The sequence below is a fragment of the Ailuropoda melanoleuca genome, chromosome 2 (genome assembly GCF_002007445.2).
Source record: "Ailuropoda melanoleuca isolate Jingjing chromosome 2, ASM200744v2, whole genome shotgun sequence".
Classification (NCBI taxonomy): domain Eukaryota; kingdom Metazoa; phylum Chordata; class Mammalia; order Carnivora; family Ursidae; genus Ailuropoda; species Ailuropoda melanoleuca.
Window position 1 is genome coordinate 166,649,062 of NC_048219.1, and position 25,296 is coordinate 166,674,357.

General features: G+C 37.1%; 1 protein-coding gene and 4 non-coding genes across 6 annotated transcripts in view; all 5 read left to right on the forward strand.

The window, feature by feature from the left end:
* The window catches only part of NOP58 (NOP58 ribonucleoprotein), a 28,785-nt gene extending 4,131 nt beyond the window's left edge, over positions 1-24,654 (forward strand). Inside the window, exons 1-15 of one of the 2 annotated variants that reach the window (XM_011224861.3) lie at positions 2,965-3,043; positions 4,445-4,497; positions 4,703-4,819; positions 8,667-8,788; positions 10,990-11,126; positions 12,967-13,031; positions 14,213-14,347; positions 15,122-15,267; positions 16,015-16,141; positions 17,646-17,809; positions 18,884-19,018; positions 19,212-19,273; positions 20,964-21,097; positions 23,836-23,999; positions 24,376-24,654. In XM_011224861.3, the coding sequence (XP_011223163.1) occupies positions 8,681-8,788; positions 10,990-11,126; positions 12,967-13,031; positions 14,213-14,347; positions 15,122-15,267; positions 16,015-16,141; positions 17,646-17,809; positions 18,884-19,018; positions 19,212-19,273; positions 20,964-21,097; positions 23,836-23,999; positions 24,376-24,426 (1,428 nt within the window). In that variant the 5' untranslated portion in view covers positions 2,965-3,043; positions 4,445-4,497; positions 4,703-4,819; positions 8,667-8,680 and the 3' untranslated portion in view covers positions 24,427-24,654. Of the gene's footprint in view, positions 1-2,964; positions 3,044-4,444; positions 4,498-4,702; positions 4,820-8,666; positions 8,789-10,989; positions 11,127-12,966; positions 13,032-14,212; positions 14,348-15,121; positions 15,268-16,014; positions 16,142-17,645; positions 17,810-18,883; positions 19,019-19,211; positions 19,274-20,963; positions 21,098-23,835; positions 24,000-24,375 lie in introns of those variants that run through there. The other variant, XM_011224860.3, reaches the window with a different exon arrangement.
* LOC117801317 lies at positions 3,804-3,892 on the forward strand. Its single transcript, XR_004623836.1, has one exon. It is a non-coding gene; the product is annotated as a small nucleolar RNA SNORD70 (small nucleolar RNA).
* On the forward strand, positions 4,597-4,683 carry LOC117801319. The gene has a single exon (XR_004623837.1). It is a non-coding gene; the product is annotated as a small nucleolar RNA SNORD70 (small nucleolar RNA).
* LOC117801329 lies at positions 15,328-15,409 on the forward strand. The gene has a single exon (XR_004623846.1). It is a non-coding gene; the product is annotated as a small nucleolar RNA SNORD11B (small nucleolar RNA).
* Positions 16,293-16,376, forward strand: LOC117801328. The gene has a single exon (XR_004623845.1). It is a non-coding gene; the product is annotated as a small nucleolar RNA SNORD11 (small nucleolar RNA).
* Positions 24,655-25,296: the final 642 nt, after the last annotated feature.

The following is a 25,296-nucleotide window of genomic DNA, read 5'->3' on the forward strand; positions in this document are numbered from 1 at the left end:
CAGTTGGGCAGGGCCTTCGGTGGCAGCTACCTTTCTGATGTGGTCAGCTGTGAAAGGGTCAGCATTTAACAAGGTCTTGACCATTTGCTGCAAAAATCTTTCATTTCCAAAGTGATTTACTCAGTCTTGATTGGCAAACCTCTGTTTCTGCTGGTTGTCGTTTCTGAGTGGGTCCTAGCCGGTGCTGGTTCGGCAATATTTGGTCTTAGCTGCAATGTCCTTGGTTGCTTGCATTACTCCTTGACATGTTACTGCTTGACAGGAGTGACTGCATCTTGGTCTCTATAGTACGGATAAGATAAAGATTTTAATGGCAGTAACTGTGCACCATTTCTACTTGGGAGTGGAAATAATTCCATCTTAATCCAAAATGAACTTAAAATGGATTTTGTATACAAATGTTTTCAGATTTCTCTGTGTGAAAATGAATGACTAAAATTTGAGGCGTATTTTTCAGGAAATGTAGCATTTCTAATTTTATTTCGTTCAGACGGCCTTTATTAGTAATTTTCTCTTAAATATGTTGTAGCACAATCGGGAACATAGAGTAGCAAGGTTTTATTTGTCATAACAGTCTTTGGAGACCTTTGCGTAGTCATGAATGTTTCCATTACATTTCCTTTGTTACTTTAAGAATGCTGATAATATCTCTTGAATATGCCGATTGTTACCCAGATGTTATCTCCAAATATACTTGCTTTTCAACTAGAAAAAAATGTAAATTTTACGCATGAGTCATATCCCCTGTTCGGTACATATCCTCTCAACAGTTCCTGAACTTTGGGTATGGTTAGTGGCATTCTCTGGACAAACTATTTCCAAAAGTCAGGACTGTTCTGTGAACTTCCTTTATCAGAAAATAACAGAATTCGTGTTTCAGTGCATTCATAAGATTTGCTGGAATGTCTTTGGATTCTTAAGTTCTCAGGCAAAATGGAACTGTTAGTGGCTTGTAATTTTTCGTGAAGGTTTGAAAAAGAGAAAGAGTGAGCATGGGGGGGGAGAGAGAGACATGTAAATTTTTGTAATTTATGTGTGTAAAGATTTTTTTTTTAAGATTTTATTTATTTATTCGACAGAGATAGAGACAGCCAGTGAGAGAGGGAACACAAGCAGGGGGAGTGGGAGAGGAAGAAGCAGGCTCACAGCGGAGGAGCCCGATGTGGGGCTCGATCCCATAACGCTGGGATCACGCCCTGAGCCGAAGGCAGACGCTTAACCGCTGTGCCACCCAGGCACCCCTATGTGTGTAAAGATTTTACGTAAACTCTGTGCCCAGTCTGGGGCTTGAATTTACAGCCCTGAGTTCAAGAACCACGAACTCTGCCAAGAGTCACATACTTTGCCGACTGAGCCAGCCAGGTGCCCCAGCTGGTAATTCTTATTTATTTATTTATTTATTTATTTAATATTTGTTTATTTGAGAGAGAGCCTGTGCGTGCACAACAGCAAGAGAGGAAACACAAGTAGGGGGAGTGGGAGAGGGAGTAGCAGGCTCCCTGCTAGCAGGGAGCCTGATGTGGGGCTTGATCCCAGGATCAGACACTTAACGACTGAGCCACCCAGGCACCCTGTAATTTTTAAATATAAACACTACGCTTTGGGATCATTTACTGCTCTTTCTTACTCTGGTTTCTAAGTTTTTTCGGTTTGATTTATTTTGACCAACTTTTCAAGTTCTGTAAATATATCAGTTCAGCTACATGTGATATAATCCTGCCACACTCTGGCAGAAATTAAGTGCAATTTGCAGTGTCATATTCATGCTTTATCACAAAAATATATACTAGACTATAACTGGGCAATGAATCTTATTTTGTAAATATTCTGTGATGATACAGATTTGATGAAGTGTTTATCAGTATAGTTTTTAATTTATCAGCTGGGTTTTTCCCCCCATAAGACATGCATAATATCTATTTGCACTTTACTTCACCAAATTTAATGCCATTATTTTACACTGCAACTTAAACTTACATCCCATCAATTGTAAGGCATCCCAATTTCAAGAATGTTAAATATGGGGGAAGTACACTTTAGGATTGATTCTACCCTATGTTATACTTGGGAAGTTGACTTACTACATTGGGTATTGATGAGAGTATAGGGAAATAAGTTTTATTAACTCTTGATTTAAGTGAAACTAATAGACTCTCTTGAAAGCAATTTGGTAGCATCTGTCAAATGTAAAGTAATGCATTTCCTATGTGATAATTAACTCCACTTCCAGTAAAATATGCCCTGTAGAAATATAACATATATACGTACAAAACTGTTTTCGGAAGGAGAATTAGGAAAATTTAGAAAAACCCTAAACATCTGTAAGGGAATAAAATGATGGTATATTCATACAGTTCAATTCTAGATTGTTAAAACCTAGAATTGTGTCCATGTTATGCTAAGTGGTACAGTCTGATACCTAAAGGTATGTATACATAAAATGTAAAGACGGTCAGAAAGCCTTAAAGAATATATATATACCTAAATGTTAATGACTTTTTCGTAGATTTAAAGTGTACCTTTCTTTTCTTTGCATTTTAAGTTTTCTTGTAGCAGGATGTATCTTAAAATTGATGGTATCTTAGTTTTAGAGAAATCCATCTGTAATACGTTCATGTTAGGATGATTGTAGCAGTAAATAAAACTTAACTACTTACTCTAGAAAGTAGGCAGATAAAAGTCTTTCGATGTTCTATGAATATGATATGCTTTGTGAAGGGGTTAGTGGCTCCTTCAGAATAGGAAGTTTTCAACAGAGACCTCAACTGAATTCCATCCCGTTACTAAATGGGCTGTTTGAGCCACTAATTTGTCCAAAAACTTATGGTGGGTAAGAAAATGGTTTGTTACTTCACTGAGAAAAATAGCTTCCACACTATAATTTTACATATGCAGTTGTATTTTGTGTGTAGTTATGTATGCCTAAGCTATGCCATTTAAATAAAATTATTTAAAAATTTTTACAGGTTTTGAATGAGAAGAAACTTCAAGAGGTTGATAGTTTGTGGAAAGAATTTGAAACTCCAGAGAAAGCAAATAAAATGTAAGCCGTCTTGAAACTAAGAATTTAGCAGTTAACATTTAGTTGGTGTTTGTTGGTGGTGGTGGTGATGTTTTTAAGATTTTATTTATTTATTTTAGAGAGAGAGCCTGCGAGTGGGGTGGGGGAGCAGAGGGAAAAGGACAAGCAGGCTCCATGGTGAGCATAGAGCCTGACATGGGGCACGATCCCACAACCCTGAGATCATGGCCTGAGCCGAAATAAGGAGTCAGACTCAACTGACTGAGCCACCCAGGGGCCCCTGTTGTTGTTGTTTTAATCTCTACACCCAGTGTGGGTCTTGAACTCATGACCCTGAGATCTAAGAGTCACATGCTCTATTGACTGAGCCAACCAGGGGCCCCAAGTAATGGAATTACTGAATAAATTGTAGTATATCTATAGATCTCTTATTGACTTGGAGAGAGATCAGTGATATATACCAGGGAAACCATGCTTTAGAATATGTATAATGTGATCCCATTTTTGCAGTGTTTTTTTATAGCTCTATATGCATTATGCAGGCATACAGAGATGAACAAATGCCACTTCAGAAAGAAGATGGAAATGGGGGGGGTGAGGCAAAATAAGATGAAATTACCTAAAAGCTTTGTGTTGTTGTGTGTATTTAAGGGACCCACCAGGGTTTTTGTTCCCTGGAAGGTAAGAAAGTCTTCCTTAAAACAACACTATTTTAGACACAATAGAAGACAAGTTTGTATTTTTCAAGGGCTGTATGCTTCATTTGGCGGAGTTAACCTGATTCATTGTTGTCAATGATGTATTCTTGTTGGAACTGAATATATATGATCTAACTCAAATATTCGTCACTACCACTGAGACAACAATGAATTATGAATTAATGGTATATTTTTGTTTCAATATAAAATGATGTTACCTTGCCTATACCCTGTATGGGGGAAAGAGGGTAAAATAAGGGTAATAGGTATCAGATTTGATGATAAGCTATTTCTTAATGGCATTTGTACTAGATGGGCAAATGATTGTTGTGAGATTCCTGACTTTAAGAGGGACTCTTAATACCTTTTCTAAGGTCTCTTCTGTTCTCCATAATACAAGGATTTGTGTCCAGCTTTTAACAGCAGAGGTTATGTTGAAGCTTCAGCATCTTTCCTGTGGTTGAGATGTGGTATCAAACCTCTTTGCTGATGTTCATTTTCCTTCAAAACCTACAACTTCTGTAGTAGCCCAGACATTACTAACTAGAGAAACCGGTTATTTTAAGAAGAATTTATCTAACTTTGCACCCTGATGCCCAGTGATGGGAAAGTTTATTTTGCTGGTTGTGCTTTGGGAACAGTCCAAAACCTCTTTCCTAAATACATGGTGTTTGCACAATCAATATGCCCTCATAACTTTTCTTTTTTTTTTTTTTTCTTCTAGAGTAAAGCTAAAACATTTTGAGAAATTTCAGGATACAGCGGAAGCATTAGCAGGTAAAGTGGAAGACTAGCTTTTTGGGTTTTGTTTTTAATCTTGTCAGTTGATTATCCTTATCAAAAGATTATTTGCTTCAGTTGCCTGAGTTAACCTTATTCAATGTTGTCAATGATGCATTCTTTTTGGAATTGAATTTAAGTGATCTAACTCAAATTCGTCACTACCACTGAGACAACATTGAGTTAGCTTTTTTCACCATAGGGCTTGTTTCCCCCCATGTGATGAGAGGTGAGAAGTGGTTAAATTGATCTCCCTGTGGAAACCAACAGCATAATGCTGAAGCACAATTCAGTAAAAGCTGTTCTACAAGGGACCAAGGTAATGTAGTCAAGTACACAGCTCTCTGATCATTTTAATCCAAGGGTAAAGTTGAGACTAGCCAGGATTCACAGTTGAAATAATAAAAAAAGCAGCTCTCCAGAAGTATACACTTTTAGTTCAGAAGAGCACAATATTATTAAAGGTTTTAGGAAAACTGATACGCTTTTGTATGTATGGTGGTTTTTTTTTTAAATGCAAAAACTACACCTACGTTTAAGAGTTAATCTGAAGGAGGCATGAAGAAGGGATGACTCCTGTCCTTCAACTAGTCCTCATGATGGGAGAACAGACAATAGGGTTTATTAATTAGGCTTGGCTTTTAGTAGTCAGTTGGTCTCAAGTTTTTGTTTTTGTTTTTTAATGTTAGGGAAGACCAGACTGGATATTAAATTCTGCTTATGCCTTTTTCAGTTGCTTAAGTTCCATATATCAAATCACCCAACTGCTTGGGGATATAATTTGAAAATGTAGGACCATAAGGAAGAATATGGCATATAATTAGGCAAGAATTTCACAGACCCAAATAATTTTGTTCATTAGCCCCAAGAGAAAGGGTAGAATTCTCTTATAAAAATTAGGAATGTAACTAAACATTATGGAATATTAATGGGCTGCCCCAACGTTGGCAGAAGAGTAGATGAAGGAAGACCCAAAAATGGGGCCAATTTTTTAATTTTTAAAAATAGTTCTAGGACTGCTTCATCAGTAAATCAGTAATTAAAGCCTCATAGAGCCATTAAAGCACAGCTATGATAATTTTTGCCTGGAGGTTTTTTTGTTATTTTGTTATTTTTTTATTTTTTAATAATCCCTGCATCCAATGTGGGGCTTGAACTCATGACCCCAAGATCAAGAGTCACATACTCATCCAACTGAGCCAGCCAGGCACTCCTGCCTGGAGAATTTTTTAAAAGATCTATTCATCACAGCTTTAAAATTATATGGGTAGAATTTTGTTAAGACCCCGAGTGAGATTGTGTTTGCTGTTCTCCAACTTGGGAGGGGGGCATTATTCACATAGTCTGATTTGAACTTCTGCTGGAGTTGTAAAGTGCAGCAGCCCCTTATCCCAAGTGGCTTCTTTTGAATTCCTTTTTGCATATTACCTCTTTAATCTTTTGAGATGTTTCTGACCAGTCCTTATTAAATGGATAGATCCAATTTCTACCCAAACATGGAGCATTACTATTAATCTAATATATCGATCATGTAGTGGTTGCCAGGTTTTGTACCCATCATTTCAAAATTGTTGTTAAATCCTTGAAGCAGTTCTGTGGGATAGATGTTAATCACTGTTGATAGGAAACTTGAGGCTTGAGGGATGTCTCCTTTTCCTCCTGAGCTCTGGATATTCCTTAAAATAATGTAAATTCCTTAAGACCATTCTCTCCATGGTAGGTGAGAATTTAAAGTCAACTCCAGCTGCCACCCCACCTCCCACCCCCTGCCGTTCTACCTGCCATGAGGGCAGAGACTACATTGTTCTTCACCATCAAATTCCAGGATTCTAGCACATAAATATTTTGGGTAAAGAAATGAAAGTAGTGGGCTCTGTCTGCCTTTTCCCATCTGTTTTTACCAGAAACTCAAATATCACCTTATTAAAAGGGCAGTCTTTCCTGGGAATTAACTTCACACTACCTGTTACAAAGAGATTTTGATGTGACAGAGCCCAAACTGAATGGTTATAGATACCATAGTATGCATTTAAAAACCCCATAGCCTAAGAAACAGTCTGATGGTTTGTGATATCAAGAATTTATATTGGGGGACACCTGGCTGGCTCAGTCCGTAGAGCATGAGACTCTTGGTCTCAGAGTTGTGAGTTCAAGCCTCATGTAGCTTACTTTAAAAAAAAAAAAAAAGTCTTTGGGGTTCCTGGCTGGCTCAGTTGGAAGAGCATGTGACTCTTAATCTCAGGGTCATGAGTTTGAGCCCCAGCTGGGTGTAGGGATTACTTAAATAAACTTTTAAAAGACAAAAATAAAAGGTCAATTTTTTTTTTTTAAAGAATTTAAAGGCACCTGGTTGGTACAGTTGGTTAAATACCCAACTCTTGGTTTCAGCTCAGATTATGAGATGGAGCTGGGTGTCGGTGTGGAGTCTGTTTAAGACTCTTTCTGGGGCGCCTGGGTGGCACAGCGGTTAAGCGTCTGCCTTCGGCTCAGGGCATGATCCCGGCGTTATGGGATCGAGCCTCACATCAGGCTCCTCCGCTGTGAGCCTGCTTCTTCCCCTCCCATTCCCCCTGCTTGTGTTCCCTCTCTCGCTGGCTGTCTCTATCTCTAACGAATAAATAAATAAAATCTTAAAAAAAAAAAAAGACTCTCTCTCTCTCCCTCTGCCCCTCCCCCCTGAGCAAGCACTTACTTTCGCTCTCTCTCTAAAATAAATCTTTTTTAAAAAAAGAATTTATATTGATCCTAGAAGTTAAGATATACCGTTTGTTTGGAGAGCTTTATTTTTACAGTCTGATTTTCAAGTTGTGAAAAATTTGGTACCAGCCTATACTGGATGAAGTGGGAAGATTAATAGGGGAAGCTGAAAAGTGGCTAGTGAAGTAGAGAGAAGACTCAGTTTTCCCTTTACCTTGTCACCATTTCTGCCGTCTTTTAAAAATGTATATTATGAAGAGTAATTAACAGGCTTTTTAATAATAAAGGGAAGGTAAATGTAAATGTTATATCTAGAGAAATTTTAGCTTACAAGAAATTTTTAAAAAGGAAAACACTAGATTAAAATGTAAAAGATGATATGGAAGACTGAGAACTAGAAGCTAGAAGTTGAATAAAATTTTTTAATTCTAAAAGATTAAAAATTTGAAAGAATATAACTCTTACTAGAAAGGTGGGTTATAAGGAGTCAGTGTTATACAGTATGATATGTAAAAGATTATAACCTGAGAAAAGTAGCATGAGACTCAGCTTCTTAGAATGTGGTGACCTCTGTAAGAGCTGTGTGGTAGCTAGGTGATTTTTGTCCTCACCTTTCATCTTGCCAGGTCTTGTAACTCAAATGGATGGAGATGTGGTCAGGAGGAAAGAGAATGTACCTGGCTGATTAAGCATAAACTGCCTGGCCTTAGAAATTGTGGCCGGCTTCTTCCTGACAGGCATACTTCAAATTTAGCCAAAACTCTGACAGATAGCAGAAGAGATGTTAGTCCACGTGGGTCCAGAAGACCCTAAGTGTAGGCCTAAGGAAGGGTGGGAGTTACAAAGTACCTGATTTAGAACCTGCCAAAATGAAAGCAGTCCCAGGTTGAATAGTCTGCCTTTGAGTAGTGAGTTCTCCATCACTGGAGTTCTCCATCACAAGCAGAGGCCTGATGACATATCTGGATCTGGAATTAGTAAAGCCTCCACTCAGGCATGCTTACACTGACTGCAGCAGGACCTTCCAAATGAATGCACTTTTTCACCACAGTCTTGACAGGATTTTGGGATATTTCATAGAGCATCAGGCCAGTCTGTCTACAGTGACATTGGAGAGTGAATCTCTTTGTCATTCCAAAATAGATTGTTTCTAACATTTTATGATTCTAGCTCTGTCTGGGTTCGAGAGTAAATTTCATATGACATGAGGAAAGGAGTGCTGGATCTGCCTTTAACTCCTCATTCCAGAGCTGAAATGAGGGTGGGAAGGTTAGATGGGACTGTGAAATGTGTAACTCCTTCAGTGTTTTCTGCATTCATCATTTCATTTTAGAATGTTAAATTCAGACTTTTTGAAAGGAAGTGTTTATTTTGCTTTATTCTTTAAGTTTAAATGAGATCTTGAAGTTATTAAAATTAAAAAAAAAAACTTGAGAGTTCACTCTTTTGTTTTTCTTTTTCCTGAAAAGCATTCACAGCTCTGATGGAGGGCAAAATCAATAAACAGCTGAAAAAAGTTCTGAAGAAAATAGTAAAAGAAGCCCATGAACCTCTGGCTGTAGCTGATGCTAAACTAGGAGGGGTCATAAAGGTGAGTATGGTTTTCATGCCTGCTAATCAGAACTCATCGTACAGCATAGTAACTACAAAGCCTAGTCTTTGTATTTAGTTTGTTATAAGTTCTCGTACTTGATCTTTTTTCCCTAGGCTATAGAATAATTTCCAATTTGATTATCAGGACTAAATACATACAAGTAATGCCTGTTTGTTGTAGAAAATATTAATAGCCCCCAAAAGTAATAAAAATTAGCTTTAACCTGACACTCAGAGATAATCTGTTAACAGTATGTATATCCTGCCATGTTTTTGTTTAGTCACATTTTTCTTTCAGCAGGAATGAGGGCATGACATTTCTTTGTAGTGTATGTGTTTTAGTGGAAAACTTTAGCAGGGGGTAGAGTCTCTGGAGATGAAAGTGGAAAGACTGGAAAAATGGGTTCCCAAGCATAAAAAGCAGAACAGTTTGAGAGCTGGTTATGATAGTTGATCTTTCAGGGATTATAGTAGATATAGTAGATATTATAGTGACAGGTTAATTACTGTGTTTATGAGCATACCTCTGATTTTTAAAGTAAGGTTTATATTATGTTGTAGGTCATCTTAGTTAGTAAAGTGCTAAGGGGATTTGAGGGTCTTTTTTAGGTCAGGATTGTGAATTTAAGAAGTTCAGTTATTTCCAGTACTGTCTGGTAAGTAGTGAAGTTTTCTGTGATGATGTTAATCTCTGTCTTCATTCTTTGAAGTGCCTACAAGTCTTAGTTTGTAATTTTCTGTTAAAAACCATTAAATTTTAGGGACCCCTGGGTGGCTTAGTGGGTTTAAGCATCTGCCTTCAGCTCAGGTCATGATCCCAGGGTCCTGGGATCAAGTCCCACATCTGGCTTCTTGCTCAGTGGGGAGCCTGCTCTCCCTCTCCCTTTGCTCCCCCTGCTTGTGCTCTCTCTTTCTGTTAGAAATAAATAAATAAAATCTTTAAAAAAAACCATTAAATTTTCAGCATAGTAAGTACAGAATAACAGATTGCTAGATAGTGGGATTATAGGTATCTTTAATTTTTTTTTCAGTTCTCTTATTTTTTTTTAAGATACTATTTATTTATTTGAGAGAGCGAGTGTGCACAGGAGAGAGAGAGAATCTGAAGCAGACTACGCAGTGAGCGCAGAGCCTGACTCGGGGCCCAGTCCCACGACCGTGAGATCATGACCTGAGCCAAGAGTCAGATGCTTAACTGCCTGAACCACCCAGGCGACCCCAGTTTCTCTGTTTTAAAAACTTAACATTGAAGGAGTACCTGGGTGGCTCAGGGGGTTAAGCATTTGACTTTTGATCTCAGGGTCTTGAGTTCAAGCCCTGGGTTAGGCTTCACATGGGCATGGAGCCTACTTTAAAAAAAAAAAAAAGGAAAAGGAAAATCATAAGGAAGGGAAAGTACATTTACAGTACTGTATTGTGCTTATTTTAAAAATCTGCATTTATTTATTTATTTTTATAATATTTTTTATTTTTATAATAATTTTTTTATTATGTTAGTCACCATACAGTACATCCCTAGTTTTTGATGTAAAGTTCCATGATTCATTACTTGCATATAACACCCAGTGCACCATGTAATACCCATCACTGGCCCGTCCCATTCCCCCACCCCCCTCCCCCAAAATCTTCATTTAGTATTCTTCGTACAAACACTAGAAAAATGTGAAATGAGAATTTTTTTTTAAATGAGAAACATGTAAGTCTGCTATTTTAATTTTTAAATGGCTTTAGGAAAACTTCCTTTAAAAAAGTTTTTTTTTCGTTTATTTATTTGAGAGAGAGTGAGTGAGAGCAAGCGTGAGTGGGGGGTAGGGGGGCAGAGGGAAAACAGACTCTTCACTGAGCAGGGAGCCCAATGTGGGGCTAGATCCCAGGACCCCAGGATCATGACCTGACCCGAAGGTAGATGCCTAACTGACTGAGCTATCCAGGTGCCCCCAAAACTGTTATTTCTCTTTCTCTCTCTTTTTTTTTTTTAAAGATTTTCTTTATTTTGAGAGAGAGAGAGCACACATGAGTGAGAGGGAGGGGCAGAGAGAGAAGCAGACTCCCCACTGAGCAGGGGACCCCCCCCCAGCACAGGATTTGATCCCAGGACCCCGTGATCATGACCTGAGCCAGAGGCAGATGCTTAACCGATTGAGCCACCCAGGTGCCCAAAACTTTTATTTCATTAATACAGTGTTCTTGTTCTTACAGGAAAAGCTGAATCTCAGTTGTATCCATAGTCCTGTTGTTAATGAACTTATGAGAGGAATCCGTTCCCAGATGGATGGATTAATCCCTGGAGTAGAACCACGTGAAATGGCAGCTATGTGTCTTGGATTGGCACACAGGTGAGATTTACTGGAAAGTAAAGTCCACTTACTCCTTTGTAATAAGTAATTGTGTTGCACTGGTTTAAGCATATTACAAATATAATTTAATTCTCATAATAATCTTACGAGGAAGGTAGTAGTAGTAGTAGTATCCTCATTTTATAGATGAATCTGATGCCCAAAATCAGTTCACCTGGTAAGTGATGAAGCCTGGATTGGAACCCAGGCAATCCTCCTCATAGGCATTCTCTATCCTTCAAGTGTTGGGCCCCACAATTCTTGGGCTTTCTCTTTTTTTCTCTTCTCTGATCTCTCCTGAGTCATTTGCTGTCCCTCCATCTTTTCATCTCCCCAAATTTTCTCGTCTGCTGTGATCTCCTTCTGTGTGTATCTGTTGTTTGTTTTACTCTGATTTGTATTGACTTTTATAATAAGGCAAAGAGAAGCACACTGACCTATCATGTTTAACCAGAGGTCCATTAGAAAGGCATTTCTACTGTACTGTGATATGTGTCTTGGCGTTCTGTGAAATTGCACTAAAATAACAGGACTTTTCAGTGAAGAAAAATAGGATTAAAAACCTGTGCAACTTCATAACCACAGCATTACCAAAAATAGCCTTATAAATACAGTTAAAAAGACATGTTAAATTTATATTAAAGGAATACTAAAATAAGTAGAGGTCTGCACCTTTGGACAAAAAATAGCATAAATCAATGAGGGTTAAAGCTGTTGAGTTACAAAGATGAGCAAAATGCGTAAAAATCGGGGCGCCTGGGTGGCACAGCGGTTAAGCGTCTGCCTTCGGCTCAGGGCATGATCCCGGTGTTGTGGGATGGAGCCCCACATCAGGCTCCTCTGCTAGGAGCCTGCTTCTTCCTTTCCCACTCCCCCTGCTTGTGTTCCCTCTCTAGCTGGCTGTCTCTATCTCTGTCGAATAAATAAATAAAATCTTTAAAAAAAATGCGTAAAAATCAAGAATAACTTTGTAATAAGCATTTTTAAGAGCATACAAACAGCTAAACTGAGTCAAGATTCAAGCTTGTGATTAATTGACATTGTGTAATAGTAGTGGTTCTCAATCAAGGGCAATTAAATATCCCTTAGAGGACATTTGGCAATGTCTAGAGACATTTTTGGCTGTCAGAGGTGGTGTCAGGTCTCTGCTAACATAATGGGTTGAGGACAGGAATATTGCGGAACATCCACAATGCACAGACTAGGTCTGTACAACAGAGAATTATCAGGCCCACATTGTTAACAGTGCCAAGATTAAGAAAACCTTATGTACAATATTGTTCCTCCATGGCTTTTTACTTTCAGGTGTTAACAGTGCTGCACTTTTATTTACCTGCTGATATAAAGCCTTGAAACCCTGTAAAAATCATATATGAGCCAACATGATTTGTACTACACAGCATTATCCTGTTTGTCTTTCACAAATTAACTCCTATTTCAGAAATACAGGTTATAGCAGGACCAGTGTATTTTCTTCTAAGATTTTATTTTACAGAGAGAGTGTGTGCAAGCATGTGTTGGGAGGGGCAGAGGGCGAAGCAGACTCTCCCGGCCAAGCAGAGACCCCTATGTGGGGCTCAGTCCCACAGACCTGGGATATGACCTGGGCCAAAGGCAGATGCCCAGCTGACTTAAGCCACCCACACGTGCTTGTATTTTCTTTTTAAATGTGTATTTCCTAATTTTGTATGTTGTATTCTTGTTCAACTGGTTTTCCTATGTTGGGAAAATTAATGTAGCTTCAGCAAGAGGGATTTGGGTTTAAAAAAAGTTTTTTAAGATGTTAGTTAAACTCTTTTCATAGATGCTGTAATTTTTTATTTTCCCCCCTTATCCCCAGCTTGTCCCGATATAGATTGAAGTTTAGTGCTGATAAAGTGGACACCATGATTGTTCAGGCAATTTGTAAGTATAGTGCATGTGGGGTCTGATCTGTCTATTCTTTGTAACTTTTTCTTGCTGTTTTAAACTGTATCTTTTATAATTTTATTAGTTGAGGAAGGAAAAGGAGATTAGTTAGAATTTTTAATAGTGAAATAAATAAACTAGATAATGCAGAATAGAAAAGGGAAGCCACGCATAATTTGAGTAGTTGGAAATAATGTCAGTTAACACTAGTGATGTTAACAGATTTGTCTTTTTCCATGAAGCAAATCAGTAAGTGGCATCTCTTGCATTGTGCTTTTTTTCACTTGGCTTTTTAATAGGTTATTCTCCCATGTCATTAAGTGAATTTTGGAAACCTCAAACTCTTAGTTTTCAATTTTAAAAATCCCTTTAAATGGCAATTGCATTTTTGGGTATGTAGTCCAAAGAATTGAATGCAGGTACTCACAGATACATATACGCCTGTGTTCATAGCAGCATTATTCACAATAGCCAAACAATGGAAACAACCTAAAAACCCACTAACATATGAATGGATAAACAAAATAGGGCACACACACATAATAGATAATTATTATTTTTAAACCTTAAAAAGGAAGGAAGTTCTAATACAACATGGATGAGTTTTGAAAACGTGCTGAGAAATAAGCCACATGAAGAAGACAGCTGCTGTGTGATTTCCACTTAGGAGGCACCTAGAACAGGCAGATTCATAAAAGACGGGAAGTAGAAGAGATGAACAGGAGATGGGGGAATGTGGGGGTGAGGTGTTAGTATTTAATGGATGCAGAGTTTCCATTGGTAGATGATGATAGAGTTCTGGAAGTGGATAGTGGGTGATTGTTCATTGTGAATGTGCTTGATGCCACTGAAACCTACAATTGAAAATGGTTAAATGGTAAATTTTATGTATATTTTAGTTTTTTAGGGGCGCCTGGGTGGCAGAGCGGTTAAGCGTCTGCCTTCGGCTCAGGGCATGATCCCGGCGTTATGGGATCGAGCCCCACATCAGGCTCCTCCGCTATGAGCCTGCTTCTTCCTCTCCCACTCCCCCTGCTTGTGTTCCCTCTCTCGCTGGCTGTCTCTATCTCTGTCGAATAAAGAAATTAAAAAATCTTAAAAAAATATATATATATATATTTTAGTTTTTTAAAGCCCTTTTAAGTTCCTCTTTTCTCTTTCATTTTAATCTCCTGCAGCCTTGTTGGATGACTTAGATAAAGAACTAAACAACTACATTATGCGGTGTAGAGAATGGTATGGCTGGCATTTCCCTGAATTAGGAAAAATTATTTCAGATAATCTGACATACTGCAAGTGTTTACAGAAAGTTGGTAAGTAACTCTCCTTTAAGGCATTAAGAATAACAATTTATTTGCGTCCCAAAACATGAGTTATAGTAAATTTTTTTTTCTTAACAAGCTTCCCAGAGTTCCTTAAGACTTGCGTGTATTTTGGGAGTGTAGTCAAATTAGTGTCTGTGAGAATTCAGAAACCGGTAACTTGGACTTTGATTTCAAAGGCCGGTACAGCAAGAGAACATTTTTCTCTGATTTGGGTTTTCTTAAAATGGCTTCTTAAGGTGGAATGTATCTCATAGTGAATTTACCATTAATAGGGGTAACTGTAGATTTGGGATATCCTGCAATATATTATAATACTAAAGCTGGTACTGCTCTCTATACTGTTAGTGTTACATTCCATACCAGTGTGCAGTAATATTGTTAGTAGAAGAACCTAAGCATTGTTAATAAATAGGACTTACCAGGCTCATATTGCATTACCATATTACCACCCCAAGAATTCATGCCACTGGCTTTAATAAAACCTTAACTATAAATTGTCTGTTACAATATTATTAGTCCTTTTTCATGGGGTATTTTGTTTTTATTCTAATTTATGTCTCTTTGGAGGGAGATGGTGGGGAGAGATTTTAATCTCTAAAAATCAAGCCTTATGTGAGGAAAATTAGTAGGTCAAACTTGTTGCTTTTTGTTTTGTTTAGGCACCCTTTTCATTGGCTTATCTCTACTTTTTTTTTGACTATTTGGATTTTATGTAATTTGTTGAAGAGTGATTCTCCCTCATCCTCTGCAAACATTCCATAGGCGATAGGAAGAACTATGCCTCAGCCAAACTTTCTGAATTACTGCCAGAGGAAGTTGAAGCAGAAGTGAAAGCAGCTGCGGAGATATCAATGGGAACAGAGGTTTCAGAAGAAGATATTTGCAATATTCTGCATCTCTGCACTCAGGTAAACTATACACATGGAGAAACTAGTTGTGGTGGGACCGGCTATGTAATAATAGTTTTCTGATGGCAATGATGATTTCTCAACTCACAATTCACCTGATAAATATGAGGGTGTTTAGTCACTACCTCATCTGATGCCATCTTGCTGTGTATACTTAGAGGGGGAAGTACATACTGAAGTAAGTTGAAAATTTGTGTTGTTAGCATTGTCTGGCTAATGAATTATGAATCCATTAAGAAGACGGAGAAATACAACTTGAGTTATTTAATTCCAGCCTTTATGTTTGTAGCCTGGAGTGCTTTTTTCCCCCCTCATTTGGAGATCGCTAAACCAGAATCACAAAGAGGAGTCTGGGTTAGTCAGTAAAGCATGTGACTCTTGATCCTTGGGGTTCTAAGTTCGAGCCCCATGTTGGCGTAAAGATCACTTAACAAAATCTTTTTTAAAAAATCACACACACAAAAAGGAATCACAGAGGATGACACAATGTCTAGCCCTTGGAGTTTTTAAAAATAGCAGTAACATTGACTAATGTTTTTAGGCCATGTATTAGGTTGTTTGCATTTATTATCTCATAATATCTCTATTATGGGAAGCTGAGATAAGGGATGCTTTGTTTTCCCAGGATTACATGGCTGATCTATGGCAATTTAGGACTCCAGTGTTTCAGACGTGTGGTTTTTATGTGATTTTTTTTTTTTTTTAACACAAGTCATTTATGGTGTATTCATTTGTTTCTTATACTAGGTAATTGAAATCTCAGAATATAGAACCCAGCTCTATGAATATCTACAAAATCGAATGATGGCCATTGCACCAAATGTTACGGTCATGGTTGGGGAATTAGTGGGAGCACGGCTCATTGCTCATGCAGGTGATGATTTTAATGTAACTTATAAATGGGTATTTAGAGTAGATGGTTTTCTACCTAGGTTTTTTTTTTCATCTTCAAATTACATTTATTAGAAATTTTAGGTAATAAATATAAGTAGGTGGTATATGGGTGAGAACTGAGGACCAAGTAAGTGTTCAATGATGATTCTGATACGTATGCCTGATTTCCTTTTGGATAATGAAGGCATCTTTAGTCACTACCTCTTCTGAGACACTTGGGGTCCGTTGTCAGAAGTTTATTACCATGAATGAGAATAATCAGATGAACGCAGGAGGATGAAATCGGGTAATGTTTCCTGACTCTTGATTTCGGCTCAGGTCATGATCTCGGCTCAGGTCATGATCTCAGGGTTGTGAGATCAAGCCCTGCATTGGGCTCCACTCTGGACATGGAGCCTACTTAAGATTCTCTCTCTCTCCTTTTCTGCCCTCCCCCCCCCATACCTCTAAAACAACAAAAAACAAAAGCAAAACGAAACACCTCATCAGATTAAATAGGAATAGTTTTCACAATAGGTGATATGTACCCTTGATTGAGAATCTGGTTCACTACTGAATATGCTATTTTAATATATTTGACATGCAAAATATTTTTAATAAATTTATAGTAAGACTTCGTATGTGTATATGGTGATGTTACAAAGAAGGTATGCTGCAGAAATATACTGTATAATTGAGTATTTGCAAATGGAGTGAAGTACTACTACATTATCGGAGTCATCATTACAGTCCGTCACAGAAGATCTTAATGTATCATCTAAATCAAAGTGTCAAAACTAGAATAGCTCCTATAACTGCATTATTAATCAGACATATAGGATATTCAAATACCCTCAGCTGCGAGGTTGGGATTGACTGGTGGTTGTCTGCATCCAAATATTCATAAACTTAACTTTTGTGGTAAGAGATGCAGGGATTAATGGAAGTGTGTGTTGAATTTTAAATACGTATCTAGCGGTTGAGCATTAATGTTAAGGGTCTGTTTTGACAAAATCTGTGCAATAAATCTAACAAAGCAGCAATTTTTTATACCTGATAAGTGTACTTGGAAGCACATCTCCTCATCCATATCTTCAACAACAAAGTGTGAGGAAGTTATCACATAGTTCTACTTTGAGATCTCCTATGAGTGTCCATCTATTTGGTTTTTTTCATATCTAAAGTAGAATACTTGATGTCTAAAATCCTCTGTGGTATGCTCATGGAATGTAGAATAAATACCATCTCTTGGGCAGATACGTATGATTGAACTAATAAGCTTAACCTTCAGTTTGTCGTAAGCATTGTAAACCTCTGCTTAGGGTGCTACATGGATGAATCAAATGCTGAGGCTTTTTAGGGCATCTCAGACTATAGAATCTGTATTATATCAGATTTTTATTTCCTGTGGTGGCTGTAATACTTAGATTGTGTCTTGTGTTTAATACATGGAACTTTCAAATAGTTGGAATTGCATTCCTTTTAACTCCTTTTTTCTTTTGAAGGCTCTCTTTTGAATTTGGCCAAACATGCAGCTTCTACAGTTCAGATTCTTGGAGCAGAAAAGGCACTCTTCAGAGCCCTCAAGTCTAGACGAGATACCCCAAAGTATGGTCTCATTTATCATGCTTCACTTGTAGGCCAGACAAGTCCCAAACACAAGGGAAAGGTGAGTTGCCTTTCTTCTGGGGCAGGTGGTTTTTCTTCTTTTTTTTTTCACCCCCAGATAACTCATTTTCTACCTATTCTGTAGTATGCAATAAATTTTTCTACTGTTTCTTTTTCGTTAAATAGAGAGTGGTGAATTCTTGAGCTAAAAAGTACTTTGGTATACTGAAAGAAATAATAAAGGTGCTGGGGGCACCTGGCTGACTCAGTCAGTAGAGCATGCAACTCTTGATTACAGGGTTGTGAGTTCCCAGCCCCATGTTGGGTGTAGATCTTACTTTAAAAAAATTTTTTTTACTATTATTTTTTTAAAGATAAAGTGTTAACTGATCTTGTTAAAGCCATTTTCTTTTGCTGTATTAGGGTTTTTCTAGAATCCACCTGTTTGTGAGGGATGGAGTGAATGGCACAACAAAAGTTTTCTGTGTGGCAGGAAATCAATTTAACATCATTTATGAATTATAATAACCATGCACTGTGCCCAACACTTAGTGGGACTGAAGTGAGTCCTTTAAATAGCCCTGTGAGATGTAGGGTTTCTGTTTTACAGATAAGAAAGCTGAGTCTTGAGCATATTAGGTACTTTCAAGCCTTTTGTTTTAGGGCACATAATTTAACAGAAACTGAAATGTTAAAGGGGGAAAAAACCCCTGAAATGTTATAAAATTCAGAGCAGATTGATGAAAGGGGTTGATAAAATGTTAATTAGTTTAAAAGGGGGCTATGCTTTCTCCAGATGACCTCATGACTAAGGTCACTGAGTAGAAATTAAAGGAAGATATTAGAAAGGTAGTTTGAGCTTGTTTTAGACATGAACTACTGCAACATCATCTCATCCAGCAAAACAAATGGGGTTAACCAGTTAGCCATTGAGAGATTTATTCAGATATAATAAGATAGGTGGCTTGAGTTGTAGGATTCATAATACTTTCGTAATTCCTGACTTTAAAAAATCCTAGAGTGATTGATAGAGTTGATGATTTGCTCCAGCTTTTCTCATGAATAAGTTATTGAGGATTTTAACATCTCAACTTGGAATATAGTTGAATGCCTCTAACTTCAAGTTCTCTATCAGATTTCTCGAATGCTGGCAGCCAAAACTGTTTTGGCTATCCGATACGATGCTTTTGGTGAAGATTCCAGTTCTGCGATGGGCGTTGAGAACAGAGCCAAGTTAGAGGCCAGGTTGAGGACCTTGGAAGATAGAGGGGTAAGGACCACATCCTGCCTATTGTAGCAGTGTTAGCTTTCAAAAATTAATAAACTTTAAGTAGTTTATATACTTATTTCACCTACCAAGCAGTTTTATTTTAATGATAAATTTTAGTATGTCTAATAACATTTTTTGTTCCTGCTAGTAATAGTTTCCCTTATACTTACAAAGAATTGATATCTTTTCTTAGATAAGGAAAATAAGTGGAACGGGAAAAGCATTAGCAAAAACAGAAAAATATGAACATAAAAGGTGAGTGCATTTGGGGGAGGATGGATGAACAATCTGCTTGATTAAATTTTAATTGATGACAGCAGTGTTTATAACAAAATTTAAACACCTCCATGTCTCTAATTTATTTCTTTGCTATTTATTGTTTTCCATATTTCTAATTTTTAATCACATGAACATTTTTATATTGTTGTAATAAATAGGTATATAGCATATGTTTTGGCTCTTTTTTTAAAAGTCTTATTTAAATAATCTACCTAAAATGGGACTCAAACTCAAAACCCTGAGGTCAAGGATGATATGCTCCTTCAACTGAGCCAGTCATGTGCTCCTTGGCTTTTTTTTTTCTTCTTCTTCTTAATATTTAACTAGTTCATTTTCAGATGATGACAGTAAATATCAGCGTAGCTTCTGCGTGGTATACCATCTATCAAAAAGAAAATCAATTCAGAGTTAATACACAATAAAACCTATTTTAAAGACCGAAAAGTCTAGAAGTAGCTAAAAGGCATAATAGAAAAGTATTCATACCTCACTGTGAAACGAACATAAGATATGTGTAGGGAGAGGTATTTTGGTTATTTGACGTGGTGTTCAGTACTAGTAAGGTTGTGATGATGGAAGTAGAATATGGTGCAGCTTTTCTGGGAAGTGGTTTGACAGTATGTGTCAGGAGTCTTTAAAATGTTTCTAGTCATTAACCCATAAATTCTCCCTTAGCGCTCTTGTAATTCTTGAAGAATTTTAATAGTAAAATTTTAAACTGTTCAAGGAGTAACATCTTACTATAAATATATATACACATATGTATTTAAACATACGTATTTAGAAAAATTATTTCCTTTACTCTGGAAAGAAACCAAAAGTGTTCTGGGTGCATTAAAATTTTATGTTTTATGAACTTTCCAAGTTTTCAGTAATGACCACATATGTATTTTGTTGTTTTTTAAGTCAAATTTGGTGCTTTAGCTGGTAAGTGTGGATCTTTGTTTTTTAAACTATTAATGTTTTCAGTGTATAAAAATTAAGCAGCCATGACTCTATAAATAAACAAGAAATAAAACATTCCTTTGCTTGTTTTGGGCGATTTTTTCATAATCTCCTGCCATTATGCTTTTGACTTTAAACACATGCACTTAAAGCACCAGTTATGATATTTATTAATTCTTGTTTTAGGCACTTAGTACTAGTTTTTTCTTTCTGCTACATTAGAACAAAAGCAAATGTAGGCTTTTAGGGAATCCTTATCCATATGTATCCCCTTGTTCTTTCTTCTGGGGTTTTGTGATGAAATCTTCTCTGTTAACTTGATTTAGGTTTTTTGTTTTTTCATTGAATTACCCTATTTCTAAAATTTGAATTGTTTCAGCGTTTACTTCTAGAATAATCATTCAGTGTAAAGAAATTTTCTCCATTTTTCCCCATACTGATTGAATGTTTTTCTGTACCATAGTCATTATTACATTGATTATTAAATGAGAATTCATTTTAGCTCACCACTTCTCTTGAAGTGTGATTGGAAAATAGTAATTGGTACTTCTTTACCTTTTGGAAATTTTTGGTTTTCATAAACTACCCCAAAACCACTAAAATGAAACAGTATTTTATGCTTATATAAGTATTATCTAATGGCATTTCCTTTAAACTTCCTTAGACTTATTTCAGTTACAAGTATTTATAGAGATTTTCTATAATTCTTTGACTCTCATAGTGAAGTGAAGACTTATGATCCCTCTGGTGATTCCACACTGCCAACCTGTTCTAAAAAACGGAAGATTGAACAGGTAGATAAAGAAGATGAAATTATTGAAAAGAAGGCCAAAAAAGCAAAGGTTAAAATTAAAGGTCAGTTTGAATTTTTTAAATGTTGCTTATATTTGTATTCTTTACGAAAGACAGACTTCGTAAGTCTTGGGGTAGTACATGCCATTGAACTTTATTGTTAAACCACCCATACTGAAAAGTTAATGGTGTTTTTTAATAAGCCATCATGTTCCTTGAGAATAGTTAAGGTATTTATCAGACTTTATAGAGGAATGGGAGAAGCATTTCTTTGAATATATGGAATCGTGTATTATGCTAAGTTTACTAAACTTTAGTTCCAACCATGTGAAATATTTTGAGAGTCAGCTTAAAAAGCAAAAAAGGTCGTGGTTTTTAATTTAGTTGTTGAAATATTTTTGTTACATAGGTAAGTATAGAAGTTGCAGGAGTGGTTTTCTTCATTGTTTCTGTTACATAGAATGACTAGAGTAATAACATATTGGGTAACCTACCATTATAATAATAATATTTAATAGGTACTCTCCAGTGAACGAGGCTGTCTTGCAAAGTTGATAAGTAACCCCGTTTACTAGCAATACCTTTGTTGAATGCCTACCAGCTAGTCTAGCAGGAACATCAGTCATGAAAGTAATGACTGATTTAAGTTTTGGCTTCTAAATAGCTTAGTGGTCAAAAGTATATTATCAGCAAATGTGGATTCCTGCCCTGGCTGAAGAAAACATAAACAAGTTATTTAACTCCTATGTTTCTGTTTGTTTATTGAACGGTAAGGTGATCCCTAAGCCCGTTAATAGCATTTGAAATAGCAAACTCCAGTATCTTCACTTGTATATGCAGTAGACTTTTCAAACTTAACATTCCTATATCCTTGTCACTTTCAATCTGTGCTCCACAAATTTGTCTGTCTTATTAATAGCAGTTCTAGTTGCTTTGGCCTTTAACCTTGACTCTTTCTTAAAACCCAAATCTATTCTGGCAACAAATCCTCTTTTCTTTTCTTTTTTTTTTAATTGAGATTTTCTTTTTTAAGTAATCTCTACACCCAGTGTGGGGCTCAGACTTAAAATCCTGAGGTCAAGAGTCATATGTTCCACCGACTGAGCTAACCAAGTACCCCTGTTCTGGCAACAGATCCTCTCAATTCAGTCCTACTTTGAAAATATATATCCAGAATCTAACCACTTATCCACCACTGCTTTGCTTTGCTTGTTTGCTTGCTTCCTTTTTTTTTTTTTTTTTTTTTTTTAGATTTTTATTTATTCATTTGTCAGAGCACAAGCAGGGGGAGCAGCAGGCAGAGGGAGAGGGAGAAGCAGGCTCTCTGCTGAACAGGGAGCCCAATGTGGGGCTCGATCCCAGGACCCTGGGAGGTAGACGCTCAACCAACTGAGCCACCCAGGCGCCCTGACCACTGCCTTTCTTAATGTAGCAGCCATAATGGCACCCCCCCCATTAACTCTCTCATCTAGGTTTGTTTTTTTTTTTTAAGATTTTATTTATTTTTTTGACAGAGACAGCCAACGAGAGAGGGAACACAAGCAGGGGGATTGGGAGAGGAGGAAGCAGGCTCCTAGCAAAGGAGCCTGACGTGGGGCTCGATCCCAGAACAGTGGGATCACGCCCTGAGCTGAAGGCAGATGCTTAATGACTGAGCCACCCAGGCGCCCCTCTCTCTAGTTTTACTCCTTTAGCCACACTGGCCTCCTTGTTATTCCTTGATTCTGCCAGCTCTCCTCCTCTTCCAAAATAACCTTAGCATTTCCCCTTCTCTCTACCTGGAGTATTTTTCCTCACGATAGGTGCGTCATTTCACTCATTTGCCTCTTCCAGTTGTTGCCTGACTGACTATCCTGTATGAAGTATCCATATGCATTGCCTTCCTCAGTGTTTCTCTTCCTGCTTTATTTTTATTCTTAGCACTGATTACTGTGTAAAATATTGTATAGTTATGTCATTTTTTCCCCTCCACTCCTAAAAAAAAAAGTTATACATAAGTTCAGGGATTTTTTTTGTCTGTTTTATGCCCTGTTGTACCCAGTTGTCTAGGATATGGCCTGGCATTAGTAGGTGCTAAATAAATTTTTGGTGAACGAGTTTCTAATGATAGGTACCTGTTATTGAGTCCTCATTCTTATGTGCCAAGAATTATATGTTATCTCTTAAATCCAGTAAGATAGGTATTGTTGAGTTTTACAGATGAGTAAGTGGGGTTTACAGAAGTCAGTGACTTACTCTCAGGGTCACAGCAGGTTGAATAAACCCAGGTCTCTTAACTCCAGAGCACAAATTCTTTATTTTCTTTTTTAAGATATTATTCGTTAATTTGACAGAGCAAGAGAGCACAAGCAGGGGGAGCAGCAGACAGAGGGAGAGGAAGAAGCAGGCTTCCAGCCCAGCAAGGAGCCTGATGCAGGGTTCAATCCCAGGACCCCAGGATCATGACCTGAACTGAAGGCAGACGCTTAATCGACTGAGCCACCCAGGCACCTAGGTGCCACCCCAGAGCACAAATTCTTAATCGATTATTTCTAGTATAATTGACAGTTTCCAAAAAAAACATTGGGTTTGGAGATCAGATGATCTGTTCAATCCTAATTTCCATACATAGCTTCATGATCTCATAAAGTTAGTGTTCTTGGACCAGGTGGGTGTTCGAAGGACCTTTCCACTTAGAGAATTTTATAACAAACATCAGATAGTCAACCAGAATGATGGGGAAAAAAATTGAGATTCAAAAGTAGGGAAGCGAGGTCTGATAGAGTGTTACTTGTTGTGTCTTTATACTTAACCCCATTCAGTTGAAGAAGCCCCAGTAGCAACAGAGGAAGAAGAAGAAGAAGGAGTACTAGTGGTAGAAGAACAGGAGACATCTGTGAAGAAGAAGAAGAAGAAGGACAAAAAGAAACACATTAAGGAAGAACCACTTTCTGAGGAAGAACCATGCACCAGCACAGCAATTCCTGTAAGTTTTTAATTACCAATACTTGCTGGCGTGGGCCAGGTCTCTGTATTTTATTGCACTCTCTATATTAGGAATGAGCAGGCAGTTAAGATGGTTTTCACTGAAGGAACGGTAAAAATAAAAATGATATTATAAAAAAGGCCATTTCCCAAACCTTAGAATCTTACTACAAAATGCGTTTACTTTGAGGAAGAGAGAGAATAGAACTTCCTACAGATTTTCATAGAGGTGATTTTTCTATTTTTAGGTTTTAATCTTTAACCCAAATTTGCTTTTGAGGGAAACAGATCTATTTTGCTTCTTAAAGGATAAAGTTATCATTACTAATCCATACATTTACTGCTCTTTCAAAAGCATTCTTCTTTGTTATTTTCAGAGTCCAGAGAAAAAGAAGAAAAAGAAAAAAAAGAGAGATAATGAGGACTGATTGAAGGGAACCATCTTTGAATCACCGGGATACATCATGCTTAAGATTCAGTCAGGAATGTATCAGAGATCTTCTCTAATTGAGGGAAGGTTGGATAAAATGAAGTTACTAATCATCTATACCTTTTCAAACCTATCTGTGTCTCGACACCAATTCTGTTAACTTGATTATGTCATCATTTCTTAGAGTCTTTGTTACACAAATAAAAATATTTTCTTTGTATTTTAAGGTAGTTCTGTGATATATTTTAGGTAGATAATCTATGATCCTTTCTATATTTTATTTAACATTTGATGATTATTGCTTTGATAATTATAGCTGAGAAGTATAATTATAGCTGAGAAGTGAGAGTTGTGAATTGTCAATTTGAAACTTAGGCTTTTGGAAGGCTGTGATTAGGTGGACCAATTTAAGAGCCTCACTCTAATGTTTCTTTTTCCTTTTTGGACTGTCTTTTTTTCTCCTTTTCTCCAATTTTTCTGCCTTTGTATTTATTTAAATAAAGCTGTGTTTTGTGTTCAAAATTTTAAAATTAGGTGAGCAGAACTTTTCTGTATCCCTTCAGAAGGAGAAAAAAAAACTATATCCCTAACTTTATTTTTACTTCACAGTTCTGAATGGAGCAACAAAATAATTATTAACATTAACATAGATGCAGATTTTTTTCTAAGGTGACATTTTTAAAAGGATAACAATGATTTTATAGTAAAGAATGGGGAAATAACAGGAAAACAAGGTGACCAAAATAACATGTCCATGGGTATAAACCAGGACATAGAACACCAAAGAGAAGCCCTTGTTTCTAAAATACAGTATTTACAATATGTGAACAACAGCCTGAGTGACAGCCATATAATCATGACAACCACA